Source organism: Lissotriton helveticus, chromosome 12, assembly GCF_964261635.1.
Source record: "Lissotriton helveticus chromosome 12, aLisHel1.1, whole genome shotgun sequence".
NCBI lineage: Eukaryota > Metazoa > Chordata > Amphibia > Caudata > Salamandridae > Lissotriton > Lissotriton helveticus.
Window position 1 is genome coordinate 553,246,338 of NC_136073.1, and position 26,427 is coordinate 553,272,764.

General features: G+C 42.2%; 1 protein-coding gene across 1 annotated transcript in view; it reads left to right on the plus strand.

Moving 5' to 3' along the window:
* The window catches only part of PSME3IP1 (proteasome activator subunit 3 interacting protein 1), a 156,179-nt gene extending 130,495 nt beyond the window's left edge, over nt 1-25,684 (plus strand). The window contains exon 7 of the mRNA XM_078670931.1: nt 25,382-25,684. Coding sequence (XP_078527057.1) covers nt 25,382-25,599 — 218 coding nt within the window. The 3' untranslated portion in view covers nt 25,600-25,684. The remainder of the gene's footprint in view (nt 1-25,381) is intronic.
* Nucleotides 25,685-26,427: the final 743 nt, after the last annotated feature.

Genomic DNA, 26,427 nt, shown 5'->3' on the forward strand with positions numbered 1-26,427 from the left:
TTGTCCCCAGGGCATAGGTAGCGCCACATATCAATAAGGTTCGGGTCATAAATCCATACAAGAGGAGATTTCTGTATTATGCCAGGAATGTCCAACCTATTCAAAATAAGGTTGAATGCAAGATTTGAATCCCCACCTACCTCCAGGTCATCCATCTCGAACTGCAGTATGGTTGGAATTAAATGGTCATAAAAAGTTTCCTTAGTGTCTGTGGGTCCATAAACTGAAACCTCTTTAAACTGCCCATTATAAATGGTTGCTGTTATTCCTGCCATTGTCCCTTCACTGCCATTGTGCACTGTTCCCAACGGAACTGGGATAGGAGCCATAACTAGAATTACCAGCCCTCTAACTTTTTATTGAGTGATTGAAATCCCACAATTTTTCGCTACAATTGAAGTCTCTTCACATCTTCCTTTAATAGATGTGTTTCAGGCAAAATATATACATCAGTATCATTAATGAACAACCAGAGCAAAAGAGCTTTACATTTCACAGGAGAATTCAACCCTTGAACACTGTGCATCAAAAGTGTGAGGTTGGGACTTGCCAACTGGCTCATTTATAACGGAAGTGGTGCTCTTAGTCCCTCCTTTGTTTAGTTTGAAATTTCATTCTCTCCCATCAATTTCTTCGGGCTATAATCAACTTAGAAAAGGTGTCTGTCAGTCGCTAATAAATGTCCCTTTTCTTTCTCTGCCTACCATCCGGCCAAGAACATGTTATTAAAAAAAAAAACATAACATGTCTTAACTAAAACAAGAGTAAACATTTGAACATACTTCCATCTATTGGAATTCAATAAAACTGAAAATCTTTGTAAAAGGTTAGTCCTCGGGGGAGACTACATCTCCTCTGAATAAAGAGGAATTTTCTACATTTGTTTGAAAGACCAGCCTCTCCACTTCCACAAGTGATAGGGTCCCCAGATGCAATATGTCACTTAGCAAGTCTAAGTCATAAATTTCCCAAAAGGTTTTCAACACTTGGATTTTTTTTGTGTAGTATTCTAAGGTTTTCAGTTATTCATGTAATCACGGACACATTTTCCATTTTCTCCCTCTTTTTAACCCCATGTGAAAAGTATTGGCCATGAACACGTTAATTTCCTGGGTCATAAAATATGAGATATTGGCATAGATATCTTGGGAATAGCAAGGCCGCTTCACACTGCTTCTAAGCCTCTTGCTGTCTTTTTATTTTTCTAACATTTTGTTGTTCTTAATTGTTGGTGATGCTATTCTGGTCACTGTCTTTACAAAGTTCATCTGGGGCTAGTGTCCGTGACCGGGTTTAGCATCTTGGTCGCTTCTTGTTTATTTCAAATCGAAACAACCTTGTAGTTGGGCTTAGAAAGCATATTAAATGGGTAGCTCTACCTATAGAGAATCTGTTTGGTCGTCACATCTGTCATGGTTTTCAGGGATTTCCTTTTAATCAGTGTCATATGAGGCATGCCATGAAACAAAGAAATCATGGAGCCCCTGAATACTATGGGATCTGTCCTCCTTGCTCTTCTCATTAAATATTCTTTTTAAAAAATATATATATATTTTTTTTTATTTGTGTTGGATGTGGTAGGCGTTGTGAATAATTTATGTGACCTGTCCCACTCAACGGAATGATCATTGGGCGCCTACAACAGATGGCAAATATAGTTCCTGTGTATATTGCTCCAATTCTAGATCTGCCACTCTCTCCAGGATGCCTAGCTTGTTCTGTCGGGATCAATTTTCTGTCATTCACCTTTTCCCAGATAGTTTTATAGCGTCTGTCTAATTTTTCTACTGAAATGTCCACTTGTCTTGTTCGTGAGCCGCCCTCTCCCAGTGCAACCCCCAGTTGACCTACCCTGTGTTCCACTTTTTTGCAAAGTGTGATCTATCCCGAGATGGCTTGATGAGGTCTCATCTTAATGTTCCAATTTTACATTTGCCCTGCCCAGCAGCTGGAGAATGTCACCTCTTGTCTCCAGGGCATCTAGAGCTCCCTTGGCTGTCAGGTTGGTGGCCTCCTGCATACTCGATGTGACATTATCCCATAGAAGAGAGACCCTTTGGTTGGTTCCCCTGGGAGTGAAGCATGTCTTTAATTGGGGACACCTTTGGTGTGTTCGTTTTGGGTGAATACAGTTAGGACACTCATTAGACCTACAGCTAGAGGGGTTTACTTCCTTAATGTGTACACACCCAGTTATTGTCCTCTTTTTCCAGCTATTTAAAGCCCAGATTTATATTGGCATACTATGCGCTTTTCAGTGTTGTAGACCTCTCCTTCACAGGGTCAGAGAGGGAAATTGCCTCAAGTAACCTTTCACCTTAATCTCCGCCGTTGCCAAACCTTTTGGGATCTCTAGACCCTATGCTTGTTGCTGCTGTGCAATCTGTTTTTTAAAATTTCCTTTTAATATGAGACACTCTTTGGGGGACGTATCTAATCCCCTCACTTAATTCTCAGAGCATATTCTCAGAAGGCTTCCACTCAAATAGGCCCAATCTTCCTTCGACTGTGAATACGTGGCATCGAAACACAGCATCTCTCCTCCGCACCCACCACTCTTTATCTCTCTCATATGTCCAGCAACCTTACTCTTTCTCCTCTCACTTTAGTTCAAGGGGGCACAGCTTGCTTTTAAAATTACACTCCACCCTCATCCATCCCACTCTTTTCACTTCTTCCCAATGCTCACCCCTTCGTTTCCACTGATCTGCTGCTCCAAATTTATATCCGTTAGGATCCTCGGGCGTTCCCTTTTAAAATTACTACATTTAGCAGAAATTTTGTAAAATTGGGCACCGCAATGAGTGGAGGAAGCACCTTTGTGTCAGGTTTCGGCATGGAAACATTTACATGGGTCCAAGTTGATTTCCATCTTTTTTTTTATAGTAAGAGTGTCTTGGTTGACCTAAAGTCTTGTAGCAAAAGCTATGTAAATGAAGATAGCACTTAACACTTGCACCAGCATTAAAAATGATAGTCCATGCAGAAAAATGAGCTATAGTTCTTGTTACTAAATTAACTGTGCTATTTCAGTCCAACAGAGTTCAGTATATTTTGCTAATCACTACTCTCCAGTACAAGAAGTGGAACTCTACACTAACCCTCTTATCATTTCACCATTCAGCCAAAGAAAATGCATAAATAATCCTTACATTTTCATTTCCTACTGTGCGCCAATGAGAATCATTTTCTTCTCATCTCTCTTCCAATACCTTCACCCGCATCATCACGCTTTCTCTCCAACCTCTAATCCTACCCCTTCTCTGGTTGATACTTATTCCCACAATCTATCTTATCCTTCATGTGAATTTCTCAGCGCCATCTTTTCCCTCAGTTTTTTTTATATTCCCCACCTGCCTCACTTCTATAACATCTCAATCTCCTGCTGCCATCTATTACAGGATCACATTCTCTTTAACTTCTTCACTCTTCTTTTGCCTCTTCCGCATCCCACTCATCCTCATTCCATTTGTCTGTCATATATTCCATTCTCAATATAAATCCTCCCTTCGCTTATCTAATTTCCACCTTCCATCTCCTCTTACCCACAAAACTACTACTCTTATTTCCTCGAATCAAATCCATTTCTGCCTCACCTCCAACTTTACCCTCCATTTCTGTTACACACTCCTACTGTTGTACACCTCAGCTGTTATTGCTCTCTCAACATCTGAGCCTTCAGCTCTTCCTTCGATATACCCTCCCCGTCAAACATCAGCCTCACTTGTGCCATGCCTCCTGTACCTTTGCTTCCTCCCTCATAATTTCCATGTATTTTTTACTGCTTAGCCAGCTTGATTGAAATGAACACAATTCCACCTCTCCTTCCTCTCAGATTCTTTCTACAGAACCCATCTTATTACCAGAGACAACTACACACTTTCCTGTATCCTTCTAAATGCCAGATCCATGAAAAAGATTTTTGGGACTTAAACATTTATCGTTAGATCTCTGACCCCAGTCCTGACCTCCTCTTTATCACTGAATCTAGATTAAACATTAATACCGCTCTAAACCTAGTTCAAGCCCTACTGCAGGCTTAAACATTTTTACAGCTGGGGAGACACAGGATAAAGATATGCAGAACAGAAACCTCTAGACACTACGATTCCCCCAGGTTTCGCAAGTCTGGAACGAAAAACTTGCGGCCCCCATAACACAAGAGGAGGTGGGCACAACCATTACATCCCTCAAGCTTCACAAGGCTCCGGGCCCGGATGGCCTGACGGCTCACTTTTATAAGACCTTTGCACCCGATCTAATGGCGCACCTCACTTGTCTTTTTAACAAAATGGCTGAAGATGGAGGGGTGACCTCCTCGATGTCTGAGGCGGTGATTGCGGTAATTCCTAAGCCGGGGGAAAATACACACCTCTGCGCCTCCTACCGTCCCATTGCCCTCTTTAAATCTGGATGTGAAGCTCTACTTGCCCATCCTAGCCAGACACATGATAACATTAGGCGAATAGTGCACCTTATTGAGAAAGTTACTAAGCAAAAGATTATGGCTGAGCTCGTTGGGTTAGATGCCGAGAAGGCTTTTGACAGTGTGGATTGGTCATTCCTTTTTAACACGTTTAAACACTACGGCTTCGCAGATAAATGTATTAACATGGTCAGGGCTAACTACACACAATCCCGCTCTAGGGTACAGCTGAATGGGACCTTATCTGCCCCTTTACCCCTTATAAGAGGGACTAGACAGGGGTGCCGTTTGTCACCCTTATTGTTTGCTCTTAGCATCGAACCATTGGCGTTGTGTATTCAGGAGGCCTTATCGATTAAAGGGATCCTCTTTGGAGGAGACACCCATAAAATCTTGCTCTTTGCAGATGATGTGCTCTTATCCCTCACAGAACTGTAGCTCTCCCTCCCGGCTCTGCAGATCGAGCTGGCTAGATTTGAAGCAGTGGCGGGTTTCAAAGTTAACTTGGATAAATCTTATATATACTTAATCTGACTATTCCAGAGGTTGAGGCTGGCGAACTACAGACACATACACCACTCCAATGAGCTAAACATTCTCTATAGTACTTTGGAATCCAGCTGACACCCTGCCTGAAATGGCTTTATAAAGGCAACTTTCTGGCCGCTCTTCTCCAGCCCCAAAATGATCTTAAGCACTGGAAGCCCCTTTTCATCTCTTGGCTTGACTGCATACATGCGGTTAAAATGACGGTACTCCCAACATTTTTGTATCTCTTTCAAGCTTTACCTACTGAGCTTGATAAATAATTTCTTCCCAAGGTCAGGTTACTACTCACTCATTTTATATGGCAGGGAGGTAGGGCAAGACTATCCTTTTCTATACTGAGATTACCGTGAGCAGAGGGAGGAGTGGGTTTACCAGACTTCGGCCACTATTATACAGCGGCCCAATTACAGATAGTGGCAGAATGGTCTAAAAGGGAATCGGAGAAACACTGGCTCCATATGGGCCGTGCCATAGCGGGGAGGGTAATTTGGGACCTTATATGGTAACCTAAAAAGGAGCGACTCATGAATGCCTACGTTAGCACCCCCACACACACTACCCTGAAAGTATGGGAGACACTATCCGGGAACGAGCAATGGACCACGTTCCCCTCACCTTAATCACCGATACATTTCAACCCGTCCTTTCCCCCGGCCCTTTATGAGGGCCCTTTTAACCCCTGGATGGATGGTGGCTGCCTCATGTTGTCCGATCTGTTTCATAACTACGATATCTTAACTTTCGACAGCTGTAAAAGGGAGTTTCACTTAGAGCCTGATGAACAATTTCATTATCTTCAACTCAAACACTGGCCTCTTACCCCTCACATTTATGACGCGGCCACAAGAGAGAAAAAACGGGTTTTGAAACATTTGTACAAAAAGTGGGATCTTTGAGCGGGGTGATTTCGTCTCTTATACAGTTCCCTGCTTGCCTCCACGCACTCGCCGAGATCCAGGTATATGGCCATCTGAGAGGGGGTAGTACAAAGAGACATAACTGACAAGGAATGGGTCAGCCTCTGGTAAGACATCACCAAGTTTAACCACTCCCTAGAACTAAGGGAAGCACATTTAAAGACACTGATGGATTGGTACCTGTACCCCACTAAACTTAAACGGATCTTCCCGAACACATCAAATAAATGCTAGAGAGGGTGTGGTCTGCTTGGCAATTTCCAACACATTTGGTGGGACTGCCCCACGATAAGGCCCTTTTGTTAAGAAATCCTCTCACAGATTAAAAGCATACTGGGTTATCCTATACCGACGTCTATAGAGGGGTTCCTCCTGGGTATTAGGGATTCGTCCCTTGAGTATCGAACCAGAGCGGATAAGGCCATTATGTGGACATGCATAGGGGCTGCAAAGGTTACGATCACGGCGGCATGGAAAAGAGCAGCTCCCACCCTCTCCATATGGCGGCTCTGGAAGCTACTCTGTCTCGAGCAATTGATGGACATTTTGCCATGACGGTTATAAAAGTTTTGAATATAAATGGGGACCGCTGGTTGCTTACCTCACACAGGGACTGCCATTGGCATGTCCACCCTCTGTTATGGATATGCACCTCTTTCAGTTCTAACATCCTGCACACGACTAGACCACAGATAACACCAGAGACTTGTCTCCGCCACCACTTGAATTTTTTGTTGGAAGGGGGTGGGGGTTTTCTTTCCAGGAACCTTCCCGGTTGGAAGGGTTTGATTTAAAACCGGTCACAAAAGAAAAGATGGGTTGAATGTGTAAGTTTTTGTTTTATGGAAAGCCCAGTGCCTTTACATTACGTGAAACGGTACCTGTTACGATATGTACTTCACAAGGGAGGGCTTGGGCTAACACTGCATGTAGTGGCTCAACCTTTGTATAATTATAGATGCTATACTTGGTATACTTGCCTTGATACCAATTATGCTGTACCATTACGAAGTATATGCCAAATGCCAATAAACATAGGTTTGACACAAAAAATTATTACAGAAATCACCTACACAAAAGTCTACAGGAGTTCTAGTTCTCATCCACAAACATTTCTATCTACGAAATCATTTGAATATTATTTGGCTTCAAAATCCATATCCTTACTGGTCTAATGTTCTTCTACCCTATTCTTAACATCTTCATTTGTTTTCATCTACAGACCTACACTGTGCAATCTTGCATTTGCTTTTTTTTTATTTAAAGGATTTTATTGATGTATCCGCACTTTTACAACAGTGATGCAACAGTGTCGACACCATAACACACACAAATCAGAGAACCAAACCAGCAATATCCAAATATCATAAAAGTATAACAGAAGATATGTGAGCGACCTTAATGAGTGAGGAAAGATAAAAAAGGTGCCAGTTTATAGAAAATCTTTGGACTCCCAACCCTACCAATCACAGCATCTAAATCGACCCTTGCCCACATTTGGCTTGAATGTTTTAAATATTTCCTTGCAGGGTAAATGCTACTTCGAGTAACCCTAGAGATTTCCTCACAGACGCCCTGCCAATATTGCTGTAATACACCACATGAGTAGAAAATATGCACAGTGTCTCCTCTAACCGTGCCACACCTAAAGCATTTCAAACTAGACTGGCATCCCCAGTTGAATAATCGGTTTGGAGTGTAATCTATCTTGAAGAATCTTGAGATGATGTATTTTCAGCCTAGATACTGTAGTGTAGCTCCTATTTTCCCAATAGGCTCTGCGCATTGGAATAGTACCTACAGCAGTAAAGGCCTAGGCCAGACGTTAACTAGGTCTACTACTGTCGATACTAGACTTAATTTTTGGGTTTGCCAGCTAAGCTCAGAGTTCGCTAGAAACTTTCTCGAATGTTCAAGGAAGGATTAACTCCCCTGATTAGACAAGAAGGGATTTAGTTTCTGACAACCATAGAACATGACAACTTTGCTCTCCCCTAATCAAGAGTCAATCTCGAGAGTCGTGTGAGCACAAGGCAATTATTTTACTCAGTCAGTACGTGCATTCTTAGTCTCATCAGAATGTAGAGAAAAGGAAGAGACGGGCGTGTTCAATAAAAGATGTTATTTATTGATCAGTCTCTTTTCTCGTACAAGAGAAATGGATCGATATTATTGCAATACTTATAGTTAAGTAAAGTGCATACATTAAAAGCAATAGTATAAAATAATACTGTAAAAACATTGATATGGTTTCTGAGCCATATGATGTTTTAAAATGATTAAAATATATTTACATACACATATACATTTGACTAAACGTACTCAACTGGTGTTTCTAAATACGCCTACCCCGTGTACCTGACCTAAGTCTAATGCGTGGGCGGGAATAGAAAGTTACAGTTTAAGTTAAGTTTGTTTTTGCCAAGTGAATAACTAAAGAATTCTCTAGGAGGGGTTATTCAGTTCTGTACCTGGAATTTAGGATGAATGAGGAATGGTATCTCTTTCTCTGCTCTCGATATTCCAGGCTGCCTGCGAGGGCTGCCCAGAAGCGCCGGTGCTGGGTCTCTCGGCTTGAGATAGCAGCGCGTCTCTCAGCGCGTCAGGAAGGCGGGGCTGCTGCCTGCGGGGTCTGCTTCTGCTCTCGGCTTCGGCAAGTATGGCTGCTCCATCTTGTCACCACGCGTGTGTTTTGCATAGGGCAAGGTCGGCAATATTTATACCTTAAAGGTGCCGGGATTGACGTAAGGATGGACATAGGTACGTCAATAAAGATGTCATACGACTTGCTCGTTAGCACATTCTTTACTAAAGTTCTCTGTGAAATCAAAACAATGGCCGCACGGATTATCCAGGTTGTCATAGGTTTGATTTGTTATGAGAACGTCGTATGCCTTATCAGGGGCTGGAGGAATGTCGCTTGTCTAATTAGATCTCAAGCGTTATGACCTAATCAGATAACACGTTCCTGTGCCGTAGTGTGACTGCGTCAGATAACGGTATCTGCATCATGGGGGATTTCTTGCCTCATGGGCTGACTGTTAGTTAACTAGCTAGGTAGTTTAACCAGAATAGGGTCAGGAATAGGGGGATCGATTCAGAACCTATAGAAATACACGACACCCACTCCACGCTAACTATGGTCATATCTACTAATCTATGCATAGTATAACATAGTACAACATACTATAGAGTATAGTGTATACCTTACCACCCCAAAATACATAAATGCATTTTGAAATTTTCAAATATACTGAAAAATTGCAGTCATATATATTGTATGCACTTAAGCTATGAATTAAATGCAAAAGTAAACACGCATTGTTATGCATTATTGCTTGTTGGTATATGAGAAATACACATGAAATGGCTCTTAATATGGCTATACAGAAAAAAAGTCGAAACCATTTCATCACATAAAATATATTGTGAACATACCAGCGGGCAGCTAAAGTCTATATAAAGTCTATAAAGTATCTAAAAAAAAAAATAGAAATCTTAGTTCTCTAGGAATAGTTTCTTACTTTAAGCAGAAGATCAGTGTCCCGGGGAAAAAATATATAGAAAAATATTTTAAGGGCTTGCTGAAAAAGGTTGCTGTCCGTGAACTGGATTGTAATTGTTCATGTGACTTTATTTTTAAAGGTTGAAGGCCGAATTCAGGGAACGCCGTGTGCGAGTTTACTCAAAAGTCTCTATTTCTGTTCCGGAGAGAACATCATATCATTCAGGCTTTCGAAAAAACTGTCAACAGCTTCATGGGAAAGTTCCTCTAAGTCGGAAATAGGGGTAACCATGCATTCGTGTGCATGATTGTCTCCATTGACATTCTGATTTGCATTGCTGACAGAAGGTCGTACCTGTTCGATGCTGCTTTCATCTTGAATTTCACTACCCTTCAATCGCGGTGGTGAAGATTCCAGGAATGCCGTCATCAGAATTGGCAGCCTTTGAGGGCAGCACAGTGCGTGAACCTTGGTAGGAACCAACAGTGTATCTGCATCCACCGGCGCATCCGATTGTAGCGTCAGACAGGTGTCTAACACGCATTCTTCTCCGCATAGCAGACACCTTAGTACAGGTAAAACACACCTTTGCCACATTGGTCGAAATGATAGAAACCAAGTCATGTTTAGGTCTCTAAGCCGGGAGAGTCCCAGGATTTTTGATATCCGGTCCCGGTATCCAATGGCTAGGATCGTATCTTCCATTGTCGTGAGAGTTTGTTCTGTGACATGGGTTGCCATAACGAAAAATAAGGACTAGGAATAGGATTCCTGCAATTAGTCCCAGGATCAAGGGAAGTCCGCCAAAAATCGAATGGACGAAATCTGGAAAAATACCCAGTATGGCTTTGAATGGTGTTAATGCCATCGAAAATACTGTCTTAAATACCTTTGAGACCCCAGTGGTATCAGAAATATTTAAGATTTCGCTCAGGATTTCTGCGAAATGTACGGGGGAATTAGTTGATAATAATGTATGTATCTCTGCAGTCGTCCTTGCGACTTGTAGATCATACGTTTCTTTAGATGACGTGAGCCTTGTAGGCGTCTGAAGAAGCACTGTTTTCATTCTGCTTAAAGTGTCTATTCGAATAGAAGTAATTTTCAAACCGGGCCATGCCCTTGCCTCCCTGTCTGGAAAGGAGCTGGGGAACAAAGAACGTCCACAGCACTTGACCTTCGCCGTCGTAGTGACGAGATAAGGAGTCCCGGGCATAAGACTACAACATCTGCGGTCTACAATAAGAATGTAACTCCCATTATAGAGTCTTTGAAAGAATGGTTCTATTTCAGTTGCAGGTGCGCCTTGCTGGTGACATGAAAGGTTGTATGAATTCCCTTCACAGGCTCCGTGCAAACTAATACCGTTACACAGAAGTGTGCCGCTTAGTGACATAGCACAATTGTTGCCACTAAGAAACACTTTCTGTCCTTTGTTACTGACACATGCATGTGAATAGGGCAGGTTCCAAGTTGTTTTAAGGTACCCCTTTCCCAATTTCTCGTACATGCCAGCCTGTATATATTTTTGGCAGTATTGAAACCTGAAGGTTGAGATTGGAATATTTATGATTCCGTGGATTATCCATTCACTGACAGGTCGTTCTGACATTGTCAACGGTAATCTTTCTAGTTTTTCAATGCTCAAGATTGTATAATCAGCACCCTTCTGCGCCATACCGATTTGTCTATCAGTAAGGTTAAAGATTTGGAATAGTGACGTTGTGTTGATTAAACGCCAAGGCACATAGCCAGAACGCAGATTTTGTAACGTCCAGCCAAGCTGTACAATAGAACGCAATTGTGACTGTCCATGTTGTAATAACAGTAAGTCTTGCGATAATATATCGATTGCTGAAGACACAATGCTGTCCAATGAAAAAATTCTGGAGGACAGAGTCATTAACCCATTGTCCACTACAGAAAGTGATTTTTCCAAATTAATACGATCAATTTCACGTATTCTCTCTGCTGTTTCAATTTGAGTAACCTTCCAGGCCTCATTGTATGCTGCATATACAGAGGCTGCTATGAAACGCTTTTGACGCTGTTTGCGTGGTCCCATTATGAAATCACGCAAGTCAGCACCATCAGTAAGTAAAGTTAGGTGTTGCTTAATTTCAGGCAGTGTGGAAGTTTGTAGCCATTGAAGGCATAATTTGCCCACACTGTAGGTTGTTATTATCCCTGGGTGATGTCTTTGGGGATATCTAGGGTCTGGCCTGGTCATTTTGAAACCCTGTGTTTTATTCAGGAATCTATCTTGACAGTTATTTGTATCTGTGGGCCAGATCAACCATTGTTTCCAATCAGGATGTGTTCTGTTTTGGTTAAGTATATGGTTTATGTCTATTTCTTCATCTGTATCAGAGTTATTGCTAAACATTGTTGGCTTTGGAATAGACGGGTTATTTAAATCTTTGATTTTGGCTAAGCCAAGACAGGTGGTTTGTTGAACAGTGTCATTTAAAAATATCATTTGTTCTGGGATCATGCAGGCTCTAAACAAAGCTTCTATACCCTGTACTTGCCATTCTTTTGTACCCCAAACACTTTTCAAATCAACATTTTTGTCCCAATAATCGAATCCAAAAGTATTCATTTTTTCAAAGAATGAATCAGAATAAATCAATTTTGTGTTGGTTATCATGGTTTTGGTCCCTGTCTTGTTTGACAATTTATAATAAAATGTTTCAGCATTACTAGTGTTAAAACCTTGAAAGTATGAATATTTGTCATAAACGGTTCTAGAGCTCCCTTTTGGAGGTGTAGCACAATGTTCCCATTGATTATAATTTAAAACATTTCTAGGTTGTGCAGATTTATGCAAGAAATGGTTACCATAGTGGTTATAGCAATACATACTATCATAATTTGTAGAACCTTGCAAATAATCATCAGACATTACTAAGTCAGACATCATATTGTTTATACTTTCAAAGTCCCAATCATCAGCAAATGAGTTTGGTTTTGCAAAGTCACTCAAAGAGATCTTAATTTGGTGTGGATATTTCAGGATCTCGACCGGACCATAAATTTCATAGTCAGTGTTGTCCCAGGCTACCCCACCAGGTATTGGAATTGCTGTGAAGTTGGCTGAAGAAAGTTCTGAAGAAAGTTCTCTTTTCTCGACGTGTGAAGATGTGTGTGGTTTGAGGACCAAGTTGATGTTCTGACTTGCTGTGTCCATTTTAGCATATTTTCCCTCAATGAAGCGTCCCAAAGTAAATACCATGATGAGCCAAAGTATGAGGATAAATGCACCAAAACCCACCCAAAATTCAATCCATGGAGAAATCAGATATGTTTCTTTTAGTTGTTTCAAAAGTTCCTTCGCTTTTTCTTTAAAGGATTTTGATGATGGCTGTGTCTTTTGTTCGCTGAAACCTTCAGAGGAATCATCGAAGTTGATGAAGTAACCGGATGCAGTTCTGTCAATTGTTCCAATTGGTTCAGGATTTTTGTTTCTTGCATTTTCACTTGGTACTTCAGTATAGATTGGTGTGTCTCTGCTAAATGTCTTTATTTGGGTTTTCAGAGGTCTAAGTTCTATTGCATTGTTGCATAGTCCTTGTTGTTCTTCTGTAGGCGTTTCGAATGTGATGAGCCTCTTTGTTAGGACCTCTGTACTGGTAGCAAACCTTGGTGTTCTGCTACTTATTGGGAGTCCACTTGGCCTACTGTTTGTTATCGGCCACATGTTGTGGTTTTACCAGGTCGATGGATACAACTCGGTTCTCCTTTTTTCCAGCAAGTGGCGGTAGTACAACTGATCTTGTCCCGTTGACAGACAAGACAGGAACTGCTTTTCTGTAAGAAGGCCCAAATTCCTTCTTTACCGCGATCTTCTCCCTGACTAGATCCCCGACTTTTGGAATCCAGACAGGTCTTGCTGGGACAGGTGGTGATTCTTCAGTGGTTGTTGGCTGTTGTTTCAACTGTATGTTGCTCAGGTCTTTTCTTGTTTTGTTTAAGTCCTGCAAAATAGCCAAACGGTCTTTGACATCAAAGCTTTTTTCTATTGCCACTGAAGTCTGACTATCAAGGTCAGAGATCAACATCCTAGTTCCGAATAATAATTCGTACGGACTGAATCCCTTCAGAGAATTTCTTGGCAAGTTATTTAGACTACGTTGGACACTTATTAGATGTTTGACCCACCCAGCTCCCGAACCTAATATCCTTTCTATTATAGATTGCTTTCTGTCTTGGTTTTTTCTTTACACCATCCCATACCCTCAGGAAGGAAGTGAGAAGATTCCCGCTGGGCTGTGCTCATTTGGCCATTCTTTCCCCCCCCCAGGCTGGATTGCCTGAGAAAAAGAAAAAAAAATGGTCGAACGTAGCATGCTCTTAGCGTATATGCCATTTAGACTCGCAAATCTTGTATAATAGTCCGGACGTCAGCCGAGTGCTGTGGATCTACATTATAAGTGGGAACTAGCCTGTATATGTTAATCGCAAGCCATTCTTTTTGCTGGTAATATTATCTGCCTTGATACGACGGGGTATTAAACTGCTTCTCTCCCCACTGCGATCTCTGTTGCAGTTTGGGCAGTTTTTTACAAAGATGGTAAGATGGAGGCTCATGCCTGGCCACCAGTACCGTGATTGTAAATCTTCCAGAGAATCTTTTAATTTAAGGTGTCTGTGACCCTCGCCCATGTGTGCGTCTGCGATTAACAAGTTTCTCCTGTCCATGTTTGGAATCACTCTATCCCCCACTCCAGGGATTCGAGCAAAAGGGACGGAGTTTGCATCGATTATGTATGTATAATTGAGTGGATAGTTGATCGGTAACGCTGAGCAGTCGCCTTTTGATGACGTTTTCACCGCCAGCAATGTTTCACCGTCAATGTATTTTAATGTACGCTTTTTCCGATCTACGGGAGCCGATTTAGTGGCTGCCGCTGCGGCTGTCTCAGCCAATGAATTCCCTACAACGTGAACGCCATCACGTTGATGACTCAGTGAGTGAGTCACGTGAGTCTTTGGTAGTTCTTTCTTCAAAAGAGCTACGTGTTCCCAGAGAAGTCTCTGCTTTATTGGTGCATCTGTGTCATCTTTGTAACCGTTCTGAATCCATGTCTGCAAATCCTTGTTATATGCTTTGACGCAGAAATATGAATCTGACACTATAAGTGTCAGGAATTCGCGATCCGCATTATCTAGCGCCATTTTCAAAGCTATTATTTCAGTTTGCAGTTCTGAATTAGTTTCTACTGAGTGTGATTTTGTTAATAGAGGTCTTAGTTTACCTCCGCGCCACACTTCTTTTGTGATCTCACATGTGGGGTTGTATGCCTGTTCTCCCCAAACGGAGGGTTGAGCATGTCCGTCTGTATAGATTACACAGGCGTAATGTCGTAGAGGCAGAATGTCGATTGGCAGAGGATACGTTTTTTCATATTTTAGATTTTTTAATTCATCTAGTTCTTAAAAGACTGTCAACCAGGCAATACTTGATAATTCATATCCTCCGTACTGGATTTTCAGATGGGCAATTCTGGATTTTTTAAAGTTGAATTTGTAACCCTCTGCAGCGAACCCAAGTATTATGGTGTTCACTCTTTTCAAGTGAGTCTCCAAGTCATCATCTGTTAAGTAAATGTCATCGACATAAGATAATGCTTCATCATCATATTGTTGTAGTAATTCTGTTACTCTCGCTGAGAATACCCCCGGGCTATTCTTGTACCCCTGGGCTAACCGACAGAATTGTTTTTGAGTGCCATTTACTGAGAAAGCTGTTAAATATCTGCTCTCTGGTGCTATGTTTTGACAAAAGAATCCGTTGGAGATGTCCAAGGTAGTTTTGTATTTTTTGCGCACTATGTTATTCATTAGTGCAGCACTGTGTGAATTTTGCACTGCAAAAGTTTTGCAACATGTGTTAAGGTGTCGGTAATCCAAAACTAGACGGTATGAATTGTCTGGTTTGGAGACCGGAAACAAAGGATTGTTCATTTGTGAGGTGCAAGTTTCAATCACCCCCTGGTATTCTAGCAGATCTAGTATTTCATTTACTTGTTTTTTAGCTTCTTGCTTAACTGGGTACTGCCTTTGTGCAGTAGGTTGTGATTTTAACTGGATTTTGTGAGGAGGAGAATCCTCATCCCATCCTACATGATTTTTGTATAAAGCAGGTGCTAAGGCCACTGCCCACTTTCTAGCAAGTGTGTATTTTTATGAATCGGTATTTGATTCGAGAAGGCAGGCATAATTACTTCTTCGCCATGAGGGCACTCCCTGACAAACTCTGGTGGCCAGTCTTTTTCAGCTAGAAGGATGTCATAGCCTTTGGAGAGGTTATCCCAAAATAGTCCCCTAATTTTCCTAGTCTTATCTCCCTCTATACGTAATGTTATCTCGTATATTTTGTGGGGCTTGCTAACTCTGGTATCTGCAGTTTCCACTTGAAGGTATTCATTCGTGTCCACTGTCTCCAGATGATTCATAAGGACTTTGCGAGCTATGCTCACCTCTGCTGCGCTGTCTAGCATTGTCTGAGCCCACTCTCCGTTTTTCAGTTGTGTCCTCAGTATTCTCGGCATTGTTAACTACCTTGATACTGGCTACCTTCTTTTTTGGAAATTGTGATTTCTTTTTCAGTTAAGCAGGTTCCTTGTCTTTGGACTTGGCGTGCTCTTCTGATCGTCCTCTTCTTTCCGATTTCTGCGAGGAATTCTGAAAAGATTGAGAGGGACGTGTATCAATGTCTTGATATCTATCAGGTTTTTTAATATTATCCCTATTTCTAAGGTTATATCTATTCCCAGAGGGTTCACTCTGGGGTGACCTTTGTCTCGGGTTTGGAGATTTCTCCCTTCGCCTAGGAGACCTTCCTCTGGACTGGAATTTCTTTTCTTTAGGATTGGATTGTTTGTTCCCATCCCAGTTCTTTTTTGGTGAATTATTATTATTATTAAAAAACATTTTTTCTGGACTTGTAGTCAGCTGCGGTTTTACTGGTATTCCACCTAGACTATCTCTGCCTAGTTCTTCATAGGATTTTTCTATGATTCTGGCAATTTCAGCTGGTTGGTCTGCTATATCTGTCTCTTTTAACCTCTGGCGGATCGCCACGTTTGCTGCTTCACCCTTTATGTTGGCTAGTAATATAGCCGAGACCTGCTTGAAGTCTTTTAGTAATTTCATACCAAGAGTTAAAGCAGGTTCTGGACCGTATTCATCTTGAATTTGTTTTAGCACATCTGGTATTACCGAAATGGATGGAACACCGTGCGTTGTTGTGTAGATGGAAGCAAAGACTGTACCCCAAGTGTCACAGTCCTCAATGTGTGGTGCGATTCCCATTGGGAGACATATAGTCAGAATCCTGTGTTTTTCTAATGGGGTGGTGTCAGGAAACACCGCCTCTATTTGGGTAATTTTCTGTGCCAACCAGAATGGTATTTGTTCCCGTTTTGCTGGGACTTTACCTAGGCAGGATTGGATGTTCTGTGGTGTAATTTTATTTGTGTTCCCCTGGTGAGGGGTCAGCTGTGGAAGTTTAATCGCTGGCTGAATTGTTGAAGTCCGCATTACATACTGAACTAATTGTCTGTGAATTTTTAGTAGTTGTTTCAGCTGTATTAACAGCTCTGCTGCAGACATTCCTTCGATGTCTGGATGTGGTGTGTATCCGGCTAGGACCGGCCACGTTGCTCCTGGTCTTCCTAAAGGACCGAGCCTTGTAATGTGATTGTTATGTATTAGGGCGCCATCAAATAAGAGCAAATGCTCTTGGAATTTGAGTGGTACTTCCACCTCCTCAAAAGGAGTGTACTCATTAGGAGGTTCCTCTACTTTGTAATAGTGGAAGTACTTTGTTACAGTATTAGCTGCTGGAAAATGTATCCATGTATAGTATACCTCTGTCTGCCGATATTCGTGTGCCTCGATTACGAATATGACTGTGCCACCTCTAGGTGTCAGTCCATTTTCTATAAGTTTTAAGGTTATAGATCTCCTTTTGGCGACCTGGATGAGTATTATATCCGGGTCTGCTGTTTGCATGGTAGCATCAGCATCTGCTATTTCAGTAGCTAATCTAGTAACCTCTCGTTCTTCATCGCTGTCCATTTTGCTGACAGGATGGTATTATGTTTATTTGCAGATCAGGTTTCTTTATGGAAACAGAGATTAGATGCACAATATTTTGGAACTGTTTTATCCTTCAACGTTGACTAGACCAAGAACCATACATAGGAGTTCCCTCCTGCGAGGTTTTGGAGGATATAATAACCTTTCACCCACTCCAGACGTCTTTGGAGTATTTGGGAAAAGGGGTCTGAGTGAGAAAGCACGACTGAGTTACTCTAAATGTCTTACGTTAGTTTTATCGCCCTTTCCAAACGCGTTGGGCGCCATGTAGTGTAGCTCCTATTTTCCCAATAGGCTCTGCGCATTGGAATAGTACCTACAGCAGTAAAGGCCTAGGCCAGACGTTAACTAGGTCTACTACTGTCGATACTAGACTTAATTTTTGGGTTTGCCAGCTAAGCTCAGAGTTCGCTAGAAACTTTCTCGAATGTTCAAGGAAGGATTAACTCCCCTGATTAGACAAGAAGGGATTTAGTTTCTGACAACCATAGAACATGACAACTTTGCTCTCCCCTAATCAAGAGTCAATCTCGAGAGTCGTGTGAGCACAAGGCAATTATTTTACTCAGTCAGTACGTGCATTCTTAGTCTCATCAGAATGTAGAGAAAAGGAAGAGACGGGCGTGTTCAATAAAAGATGTTATTTATTGATCAGTCTCTTTTCTCGTACAAGAGAAATGGATCGATATTATTGCAATACTTATAGTTAAGTAAAGTGCATACATTAAAAGCAATAGTATAAAATAATACTGTAAAAACATTGATATGGTTTCTGAGCCATATGATGTTTTAAAATGATTAAAATATATTTACATACACATATACATTTGACTAAACGTACTCAACTGGTGTTTCTAAATACGCCTACCCCGTGTACCTGACCTAAGTCTAATGCGTGGGCGGGAATAGAAAGTTACAGTTTAAGTTAAGTTTGTTTTTGCCAAGTGAATAACTAAAGAATTCTCTAGGAGGGGTTATTCAGTTCTGTACCTGGAATTTAGGATGAATGAGGAATGGTATCTCTTTCTCTGCTCTCGATATTCCAGGCTGCCTGCGAGGGCTGCCCAGAAGCGCCGGTGCTGGGTCTCTCGGCTTGAGATAGCAGCGCGTCTCTCAGCGCGTCAGGAAGGCGGGGCTGCTGCCTGCGGGGTCTGCTTCTGCTCTCGGCTTCGGCAAGTATGGCTGCTCCGTCTTGTCACCACGCGTGTGTTTTGCATAGGGCAAGGTCGGCAATATTTATACCTTAAAGGTGCCGGGATTGACGTAAGGATGGACATAGGTACGTCAATAAAGATGTCATACGACTTGCTCGTTAGCACATTCTTTACTAAAGTTCTCTGTGAAATCAAAACAATGGCCGCACGGATTATCCAGGTTGTCATAGGTTTGATTTGTTATGAGAACGTCGTATGCCTTATCAGGGGCTGGAGGAATGTCGCTTGTCTAATTAGATCTCAAGCGTTATGACCTAATCAGATAACACGTTCCTGTGCCGTAGTGTGACTGCGTCAGATAACGGTATCTGCATCATGGGGGATTTCTTGCCTCATGGGCTGACTGTTAGTTAACTAGCTAGGTAGTTTAACCAGAATAGGGTCAGGAATAGGGGGATCGATTCAGAACCTATAGAAATACACGACAATACATTCACGAACCGATTACTAGCTGGATTGATTCAGCATAAGCAGGCCCTTGTAGTGATTAATTTACAAGTCCATTTGAGGCTAAGGTTGATATATTGTTGCATTGGTCTGAATTTAGTGGTTTATAAAATAGACTAATCCTCTCTCTCCCATGGGTTCTATGCAACAGTTCAATACACTGAACATGATTCAACTGCCCTGAGTCTTTAACTTGTTTGTTAAAAACGATTCCTAATCTGCATATACTTAAAAAAATCCTGTGCTTATGTAACTAAATCCGAAAAAGATACTGGATGCCCTATGAACAGCTGGCCAACTGATTGAAGGCGCGTGACCTAGATCAGTCTACCACTTACAAATCATTAGAAAAAGAAGGAATATCTGGGTTAAACCATAGTCTTATCACAAGTGAGAGGGTACATTCAAAATTTAGCCCTTAAGCCTCGCCACACCTTGTAAAACACCCAGAGGGTCTTAAACGGAGTATGCTTAAAGTAATAGAGGTCCTGGAACTGTACGCTTGGGCCAACCTCAAAATACAAAGACCACAAGTACCAGGACTCATGATCGATCATTATTTGAGACGTGCTCCAAGATAGCAGCCCAATAATACTACTTTAAACTAGGATAGTTGTAAGATCCATATTGAGCAGTGGGAACATTTATTTTGCCAAATGAACTGAACCCAAGAACTTTCAACCAGAGAGAAGAAAGCAGCGGTTAAATATAAAGGAACAGCTCTAAATAAATACATTAATTTAGGGAGAATCACCATTTTGATCAGGTTACAAAGTCCCATAAGACCTACTGGTAGCCTGTTCCATTGCTCAAAGAGACAATGTCCTTTACCACCGGAGAGTGCCGGAGAGAGCGCGTACTCAAAGGACATTCGAAGCAGAAAGCGGAGAGGATGAAGAGAAGATGGGAGTGCAACACGCCATCAAGTGGCACAAAATTGTATCTGTGAGGCAGCAGCCTCCACCTGCCTTACGGCTGTAGCCGGGTGGATGAATATTAACTGCCTGCGCCTCAACGGGAATAAAACTGAACTGTTGGTGATCGGGGAAAAAACCTTGATCTGGTCATCGGTGTGGTGGCCGTCTGAGTTGGGGCCCATACCCTCCCCCTCAGTGACTGTGAAGAATTTAGGTGTCCTTCTGGACTCCAGCCTATTCTTTGGACAGCACATTGGTAGGCTGGCGGAAAAATGCTACGGCATCCTCAAAACCATACGCAAAGTGCTCGATCTTTTGCCCATCAATATCAGGAAATCCTTGATACATGCCTTAGTCACCCCCCACCTGGACTATGGTAATTCCTTGTTCGCAGGTTTAATTAAGAAAAGGTTACAGCAGCTGCAATGTGTACAGAATGCGGCGACCCGACTGGTCTTGAACTTGTCCAGAAGAGCGTCAGGGAAGCAGGCCTTGGCAACTCTTCACTGGCTTCCTATACAGGAACGAATTTGGTTCAAAACATTGTGTATTACACACCGTGTTGCCCAAGGGAAAGGTCTGATCTATCTTCAAAAACTACTAACTATTCACTGCCCCAGGCGCAACCTGAGATCATTAGGTAGCATGCTGTTTCAGGTTCCACGTATTTACAAAGCAAGAATGGGAGGCCACTCATTTAGATATCTTGCTTGTAAGCGATGGAACGAGCTCCCCATTGAACTCCGCATGGAGCCGTCTGAAGCCAGATTTCGCCTCAAACTGAAAACTTATCTCTTCCCCAGAACATAATCCCTTCAGTGGTGCTGACTGTGGGAAGGTGCGCTCATTTAGTGGACTGTATCCATAGCGCGGGGACACACTGTATTAGTGTAACCAGGCGCTTAAATGGTTTTATTATTATTATTTTATGAAATAATAACCGGAGCAAACACTGGGTGGATGACTACATTGGGATTCTGATCAAGCCCTGATGAAGTCCCACTGGGATGAGACGCGTAGGCTGGGCCTAATGGATTGCTTCTTTCAAATTGGCATTTTTTAAAAATAAAATTGGACTCAAAGCTACTCGCAATACTCCTGAATAGCTTTTATTCGTCACATCATGACTACTTGATTTATTGCTGGAGAAAAGTCTGACCAACTGTTGATTTTTTAACAGATAATCCTGTATAGACCTGAACGCTCATTTTCATTATTTATTTCTTGACCATGTGTTGGGGTGGCCACATGGCAATGGGGTCACAAAATTAGAGCGTTGGAGTAAACAGAATTTGTATTAATTACACACCATTGCCACTGTGCTGTTTTCTAGTACTAATTATAGAGGCCATGATCAGAAATTGGTACGAAAGGGGGTGGTGATGGACGGGGCATTTGAATCAATCAAACACTCACACCCAGTCAAAAGATCTGGGTTTAATCCATCACCGTTCTTTAGCCCACTCTGCCACCCCAGTTCAGACATGGCTATATGCAAATCAGTCTGACCCTGTGCCACATGGGAACAATCCAGCCGGCACTGCCAAGCCATGTCTTCCCTGGACCAGAAACCAGCTTCCGGGGACCGTTTCTGGCATTCCAGCCGTCTTCACCCCGGCTTGCTTGAATCCAGTGTCAAAGTGAGCAAGGGACTCACGTCTGAGCATACCCTGCCACACTTATGGCGGCCAAAGCGGTACAAAAGGGGGTGGTGATGGACGGGGCATTTGAATCAATCAAACACTCCCACCCAGTCAAAAGACTCTGCCACCCCAGTTCAGACATGGCTATATGCAAATCAGTCTGACCCTGTGCCTCATGGGAACAGTCCAGCGCGAACTGCCAAGCCATGTCTTCCCTGGACCGGAAACAAGCTTCCGAGGACCGGTTTCTGGCATTCCAGACGTCTTCAGCCCGGCTTGCTTGAAATCGATGGATTTAGGCCCAGATCTCTGTACTGGGGTGAGTGTATGCCATTGTTCTGCATTCTGTCCATCAATTTTTGTTTTTGCAATGATCAGAAATTGGGCACAAGCTCACAGGCTCGTTTTGGTGGATGCCGCTGTGGCATAGTGCCAAAATATACATAGGGGGTGACACGCTCAACTGTGACCTGTGGTGCTCGGCACGGATTCTATTCTTGCACCAGATCATAACGCAAGAGTATCCCAAATCCTTCAAGATGTTCTATGAAGAATTCCACTTACCATCGACCCAGCAGGGGAAATATATACGCAGTTGTTTCACTGTCTCTCTAGAAGGCTGAGGGAGCAATGCAGTGGACTCTCCTGACGTCCCTGGTGATTACTTACCTCAACACCTAGGGCCTTTTTTTTAACCTGTTGCATGCACGCGTTGGCCAATGGTCGTCACGAGCACTACCTCGGTAGTGCTGTGCACGTCCGTTGGCTGACGCGGCCCCGCCCACTCAAAAAAACCACTGCACCGCGGCGGAATTTGTGCCGTGGTTGAGTTAAAGGAGTGATGTTGGGCCTCTATAATCTGATACAACACCTACACTCCCAGCCACAGATTGAGCGGCTATGCACCATCCAGGAGAATCCACTCCAGGTGGAGTACGAGACTCCGGACTGGGTCAAGCTGCTGGAAAATCTGGATCGCAGAGCACTGGAGGCCTGAATGAAATTTTGCCTCTTCAAAATGCTCCAACAGTGGCACTGGCCACCTGTGAAACTTAAGATATCAAGGCTTTTGCATCACTCTTACTGCTGGCGCTGCGACCATAAACATTGCAACATTGTGCACATGCTCCATGACTGCCCTGTCGTAAGCGCATTGTAGGACGCAGTTGGATATCAGCTAAGCGGAGCAGTAGTGATCCAAACCCTACTGCTGCACCATCTGATAATGCTTCAAGACACAGCAGACTGCCCCTCATTGTCTGGTCACGAATGCCAATTCCTCCACACGTCCCTCACAGCGGCCAAGCTTTGCATCCTACTCCACTTGCGCTCCCTGCATCCACCCACACATGAGGACTGGCTCACAGAAATGTTCAAGACCACCTATGAGAATCTTATCTACAATTTACAGGATAAGGCAGAAGTACACCAATCCACCGTTAGTAACGTTACAAACCCCTGTACTCTCGCTATGAACCCCATATCCTCTCCCATTTCTTAGGGCAACCCATGCTCTCATATATCGTGCATTCTGCTTGCCAGCACCAGTCCAGGTCAGTTTCCCATTCTTTTACCATTGGTGGGGCAGCTGCTTCCCAATTTGTAAATTAGTAATTTTATTTTGTAGTCGTTTGTTTATTGGTGTTCAGGAATGAAGTAATTCCACTGTGCATAGGTCCTCACACGGATAAAGTGTCTTAAGTGTACTGGGTTTGCCAGTGGGGAAAGAGTGAATTCTGGAACCTATTGATAAGGAGGAGGTTCTACTACCCCCTCAGACATCAGGCTGGTATCCAGTTAAGACTCTATTTGTCATATGTTGTTTTTTCTTTTCTCCTTTTCCCCTGATCTCTGTTGTAGCTTGGAGATTAGTATATTCGTCCAGGGATAACTGAGCTTGGAAGGCACGGGGAATTGACTTCTGAACTTCTTTTCTCGATCCTACACAACCGTGTAGTCCTGACACCTGAGGCCGTAACAACAAGGCACAGGTCTGAGGGTAGTTAGCTTTAGAGATTTATTTTGACCCCCAAGTTTTAGCTGATGTTAGAGTGGCTCACCTTCATCCGTACAACTGGTCAAACATCTGCTCCTTAGTGCACGTTAGACATAGAATTGCCCTCCTCAAGCCGTTGCATTATCAAGACTCCCCCTCTCTCAGTTTATAATCTTCAGATTTCACAACTTTTTGTGGAAGTTTTGCAAGCTGTTCAAAAGAGATCCATTTGGGTCTTGTTTGACTGAAGTTAAAATGATTATGTCGAGCCTGCAACAAGAGCTTGGTCTCCCCTTGTGACTAGGCTGCTCAAATTGAGGGCACCCTGAAATGAATGGAAAGCCATACATGCACTGACTATTAACTGTCAAGGCGTGTGACCCTACGTAAATTACGAAGACGTCTGTGCTTGCCATAAAACATCTGGTTGTAGCCAGAACCATGTTAGGAATCTGCTGACTGTTTAGCTACATTTTATTTCTATCCTTAGAGAGTACCTGAAAATACACGATTTCAACTTGGAATTAGTTGACTTTTGTAAATTTATATGTCCATGCGTTTTTAAATGGTTATTAACTCCTATGGAGTTTTGAAATGTTATGTCAATTTATATGATGTCTGTTATATATTATATATTTGGATTGTACATAGAAGCTAGGTTCAGTACTGACATTTGTTTACTCTATCAAAATACATCCAGTACATATGCAAGCGTGTTCTGCTCTGTCCTGGTGTAATGAGGCAGGTGGGAAGAAAAAGGCCATGGCCTGGCACAGGGCAGTCAGTGCAGGCCTGACAGATGTACTCTTTGTGTTGTGTAAGCGCTTTACTTCCTTTTTCAAGGAGAATGTCATTTTTAATGAAGGAGTATCAGAATGAAGAGTAGGCATGTTATGGTAAGGAACAAATCATTACATAAATCTGTGAAATGGCCCTAAAAAGGGCCAGGTCAAAGTTAGTGAGAGGCACATTATAGTACTTACTGAGCACAAATGTATTCAGTGACAAAAGTATTGTATTGTAATTGCTTCTATATAGCGCTTACTACCCCTGATGAGGCGTTGAAGCGCTTTTTCGGCATGTAGCGTGCTACTCCGGAACCCATAAAGGATTAGTGATGATTTAGTATAGTGAAATATAAAATTAATTTGAGCAGTGGATATGCTAGTCTGTTATTTGGATTGAGAAGGATAGTGGAGGGATAGTAGAGGGAAAAGGTTTGCATGTATACAGCGCTTGCTTCCCCCGATGATGTATTGAAGCGCTTTTCAGCGAGTAGCACCCTACTCCGGAAAATAGTTATCTTGGAAAAATGATTTTTGAGTAGTAATTTGAGGTTTAAGGGACCACAAACTGATCAAACTAGCTAGTATTGGTTAAAAATAATCTTAACATAAATACAATGCTTTTCAGAGAGACGTAAGTTATTAGCAGCAATACAAATATATCACAACGTTTATTATTAAAGACGGATATGTGAAAAAAGGATTCACAGTATGTCGAAATTGACAAAGTGTACCAGGTAATACATGAAAAAACATGTGCATAAGAGCAACACTAGTTGTGGTGCTGAATGCCCAGCCTTATCCTATAAGTACGATCCATAAGGATGGCTTTGTATGTAAGTAGTAACATGCTTTTCTCTTTTTTGCATTTGTAGGAAGCCCCTCTGGCAATCTCCTCGCAAGCAGCTCAGTCCGCGGTTCGATAGTGCACTGCCCTTCCGCCTCCGTGTGTATCGGTATCCTGCCCGGCCTCGGGGCCTACTCTGGGAGCAGCGACTCTGAATCCAGCTCCGACGGCGAAGGCACAATAAACTCTACCGGAAAGATTGTCTCTTCTATATTTCGTCCCAGCACTTTCCTTGAAGCTCCCTAAATTAAAATATTTGCTCCGTTAAGGAGGACCCTGCTAATCCTGTATTGCTGTTACTAAAAATAAAGGCTTCTATTTAAATTTTCAACCACGAGTGCTGTCATTTGCTAAAAGTAAATGATGAACGGTGGAGCATGTGTTTACTTAATGAAAACGAAACCTCAAGTCTAGTTTTATCATTACTAAGTGGTGTCAAAGTGTACACTATTCAGTGAGTCTCGTATTATGTGCAAAGACAATAGAGAAAAATACTTGAAATCTATTGTTCAAAATATAAGAAAGTGAGTTAAAAAATATTTGAAATTAAATTGGAATCCAGTTAATTACTAATTATTCTGCCAAGCTTAGAAAGTGTATTAATGAAAGTAATGAAAGCCTGTATAACAATGTACAATAAATTACTCCAAGTCTCAGTCACTGGCCCAAATGTAAAAGAAAATTGGCAGGGCCAAATAGTCAAGCTGGTACGATGATTATTCTTTTTTTGTGAGCATATGCTTAAAAAATTAAAGTCGAAATCATGCAGCCAACCAAATGTGACGCCAGATGATTACAATAAATGTTAAATAAAAAACAAAAATTGGCAAAGTGTGGTAGTGCCCCCCCTACTCTGACACTGAAGTGCACTTTTGTATTGATGGATTTGTGCATGCGATCAGTTAAAGTCACTCAGTAGTGCAAGAGATCATGGATGAAGTGGGTTGACTCATTGTCTCATGTTTTAGGCTGAACGAATTAAAATGTGAATGATAGTTGAACAGACCAATGGATAAAGAAGAGTGGCTCAAAGCCCATCTGTGTGTGTGTGTGTGTGTATATATATATATATAT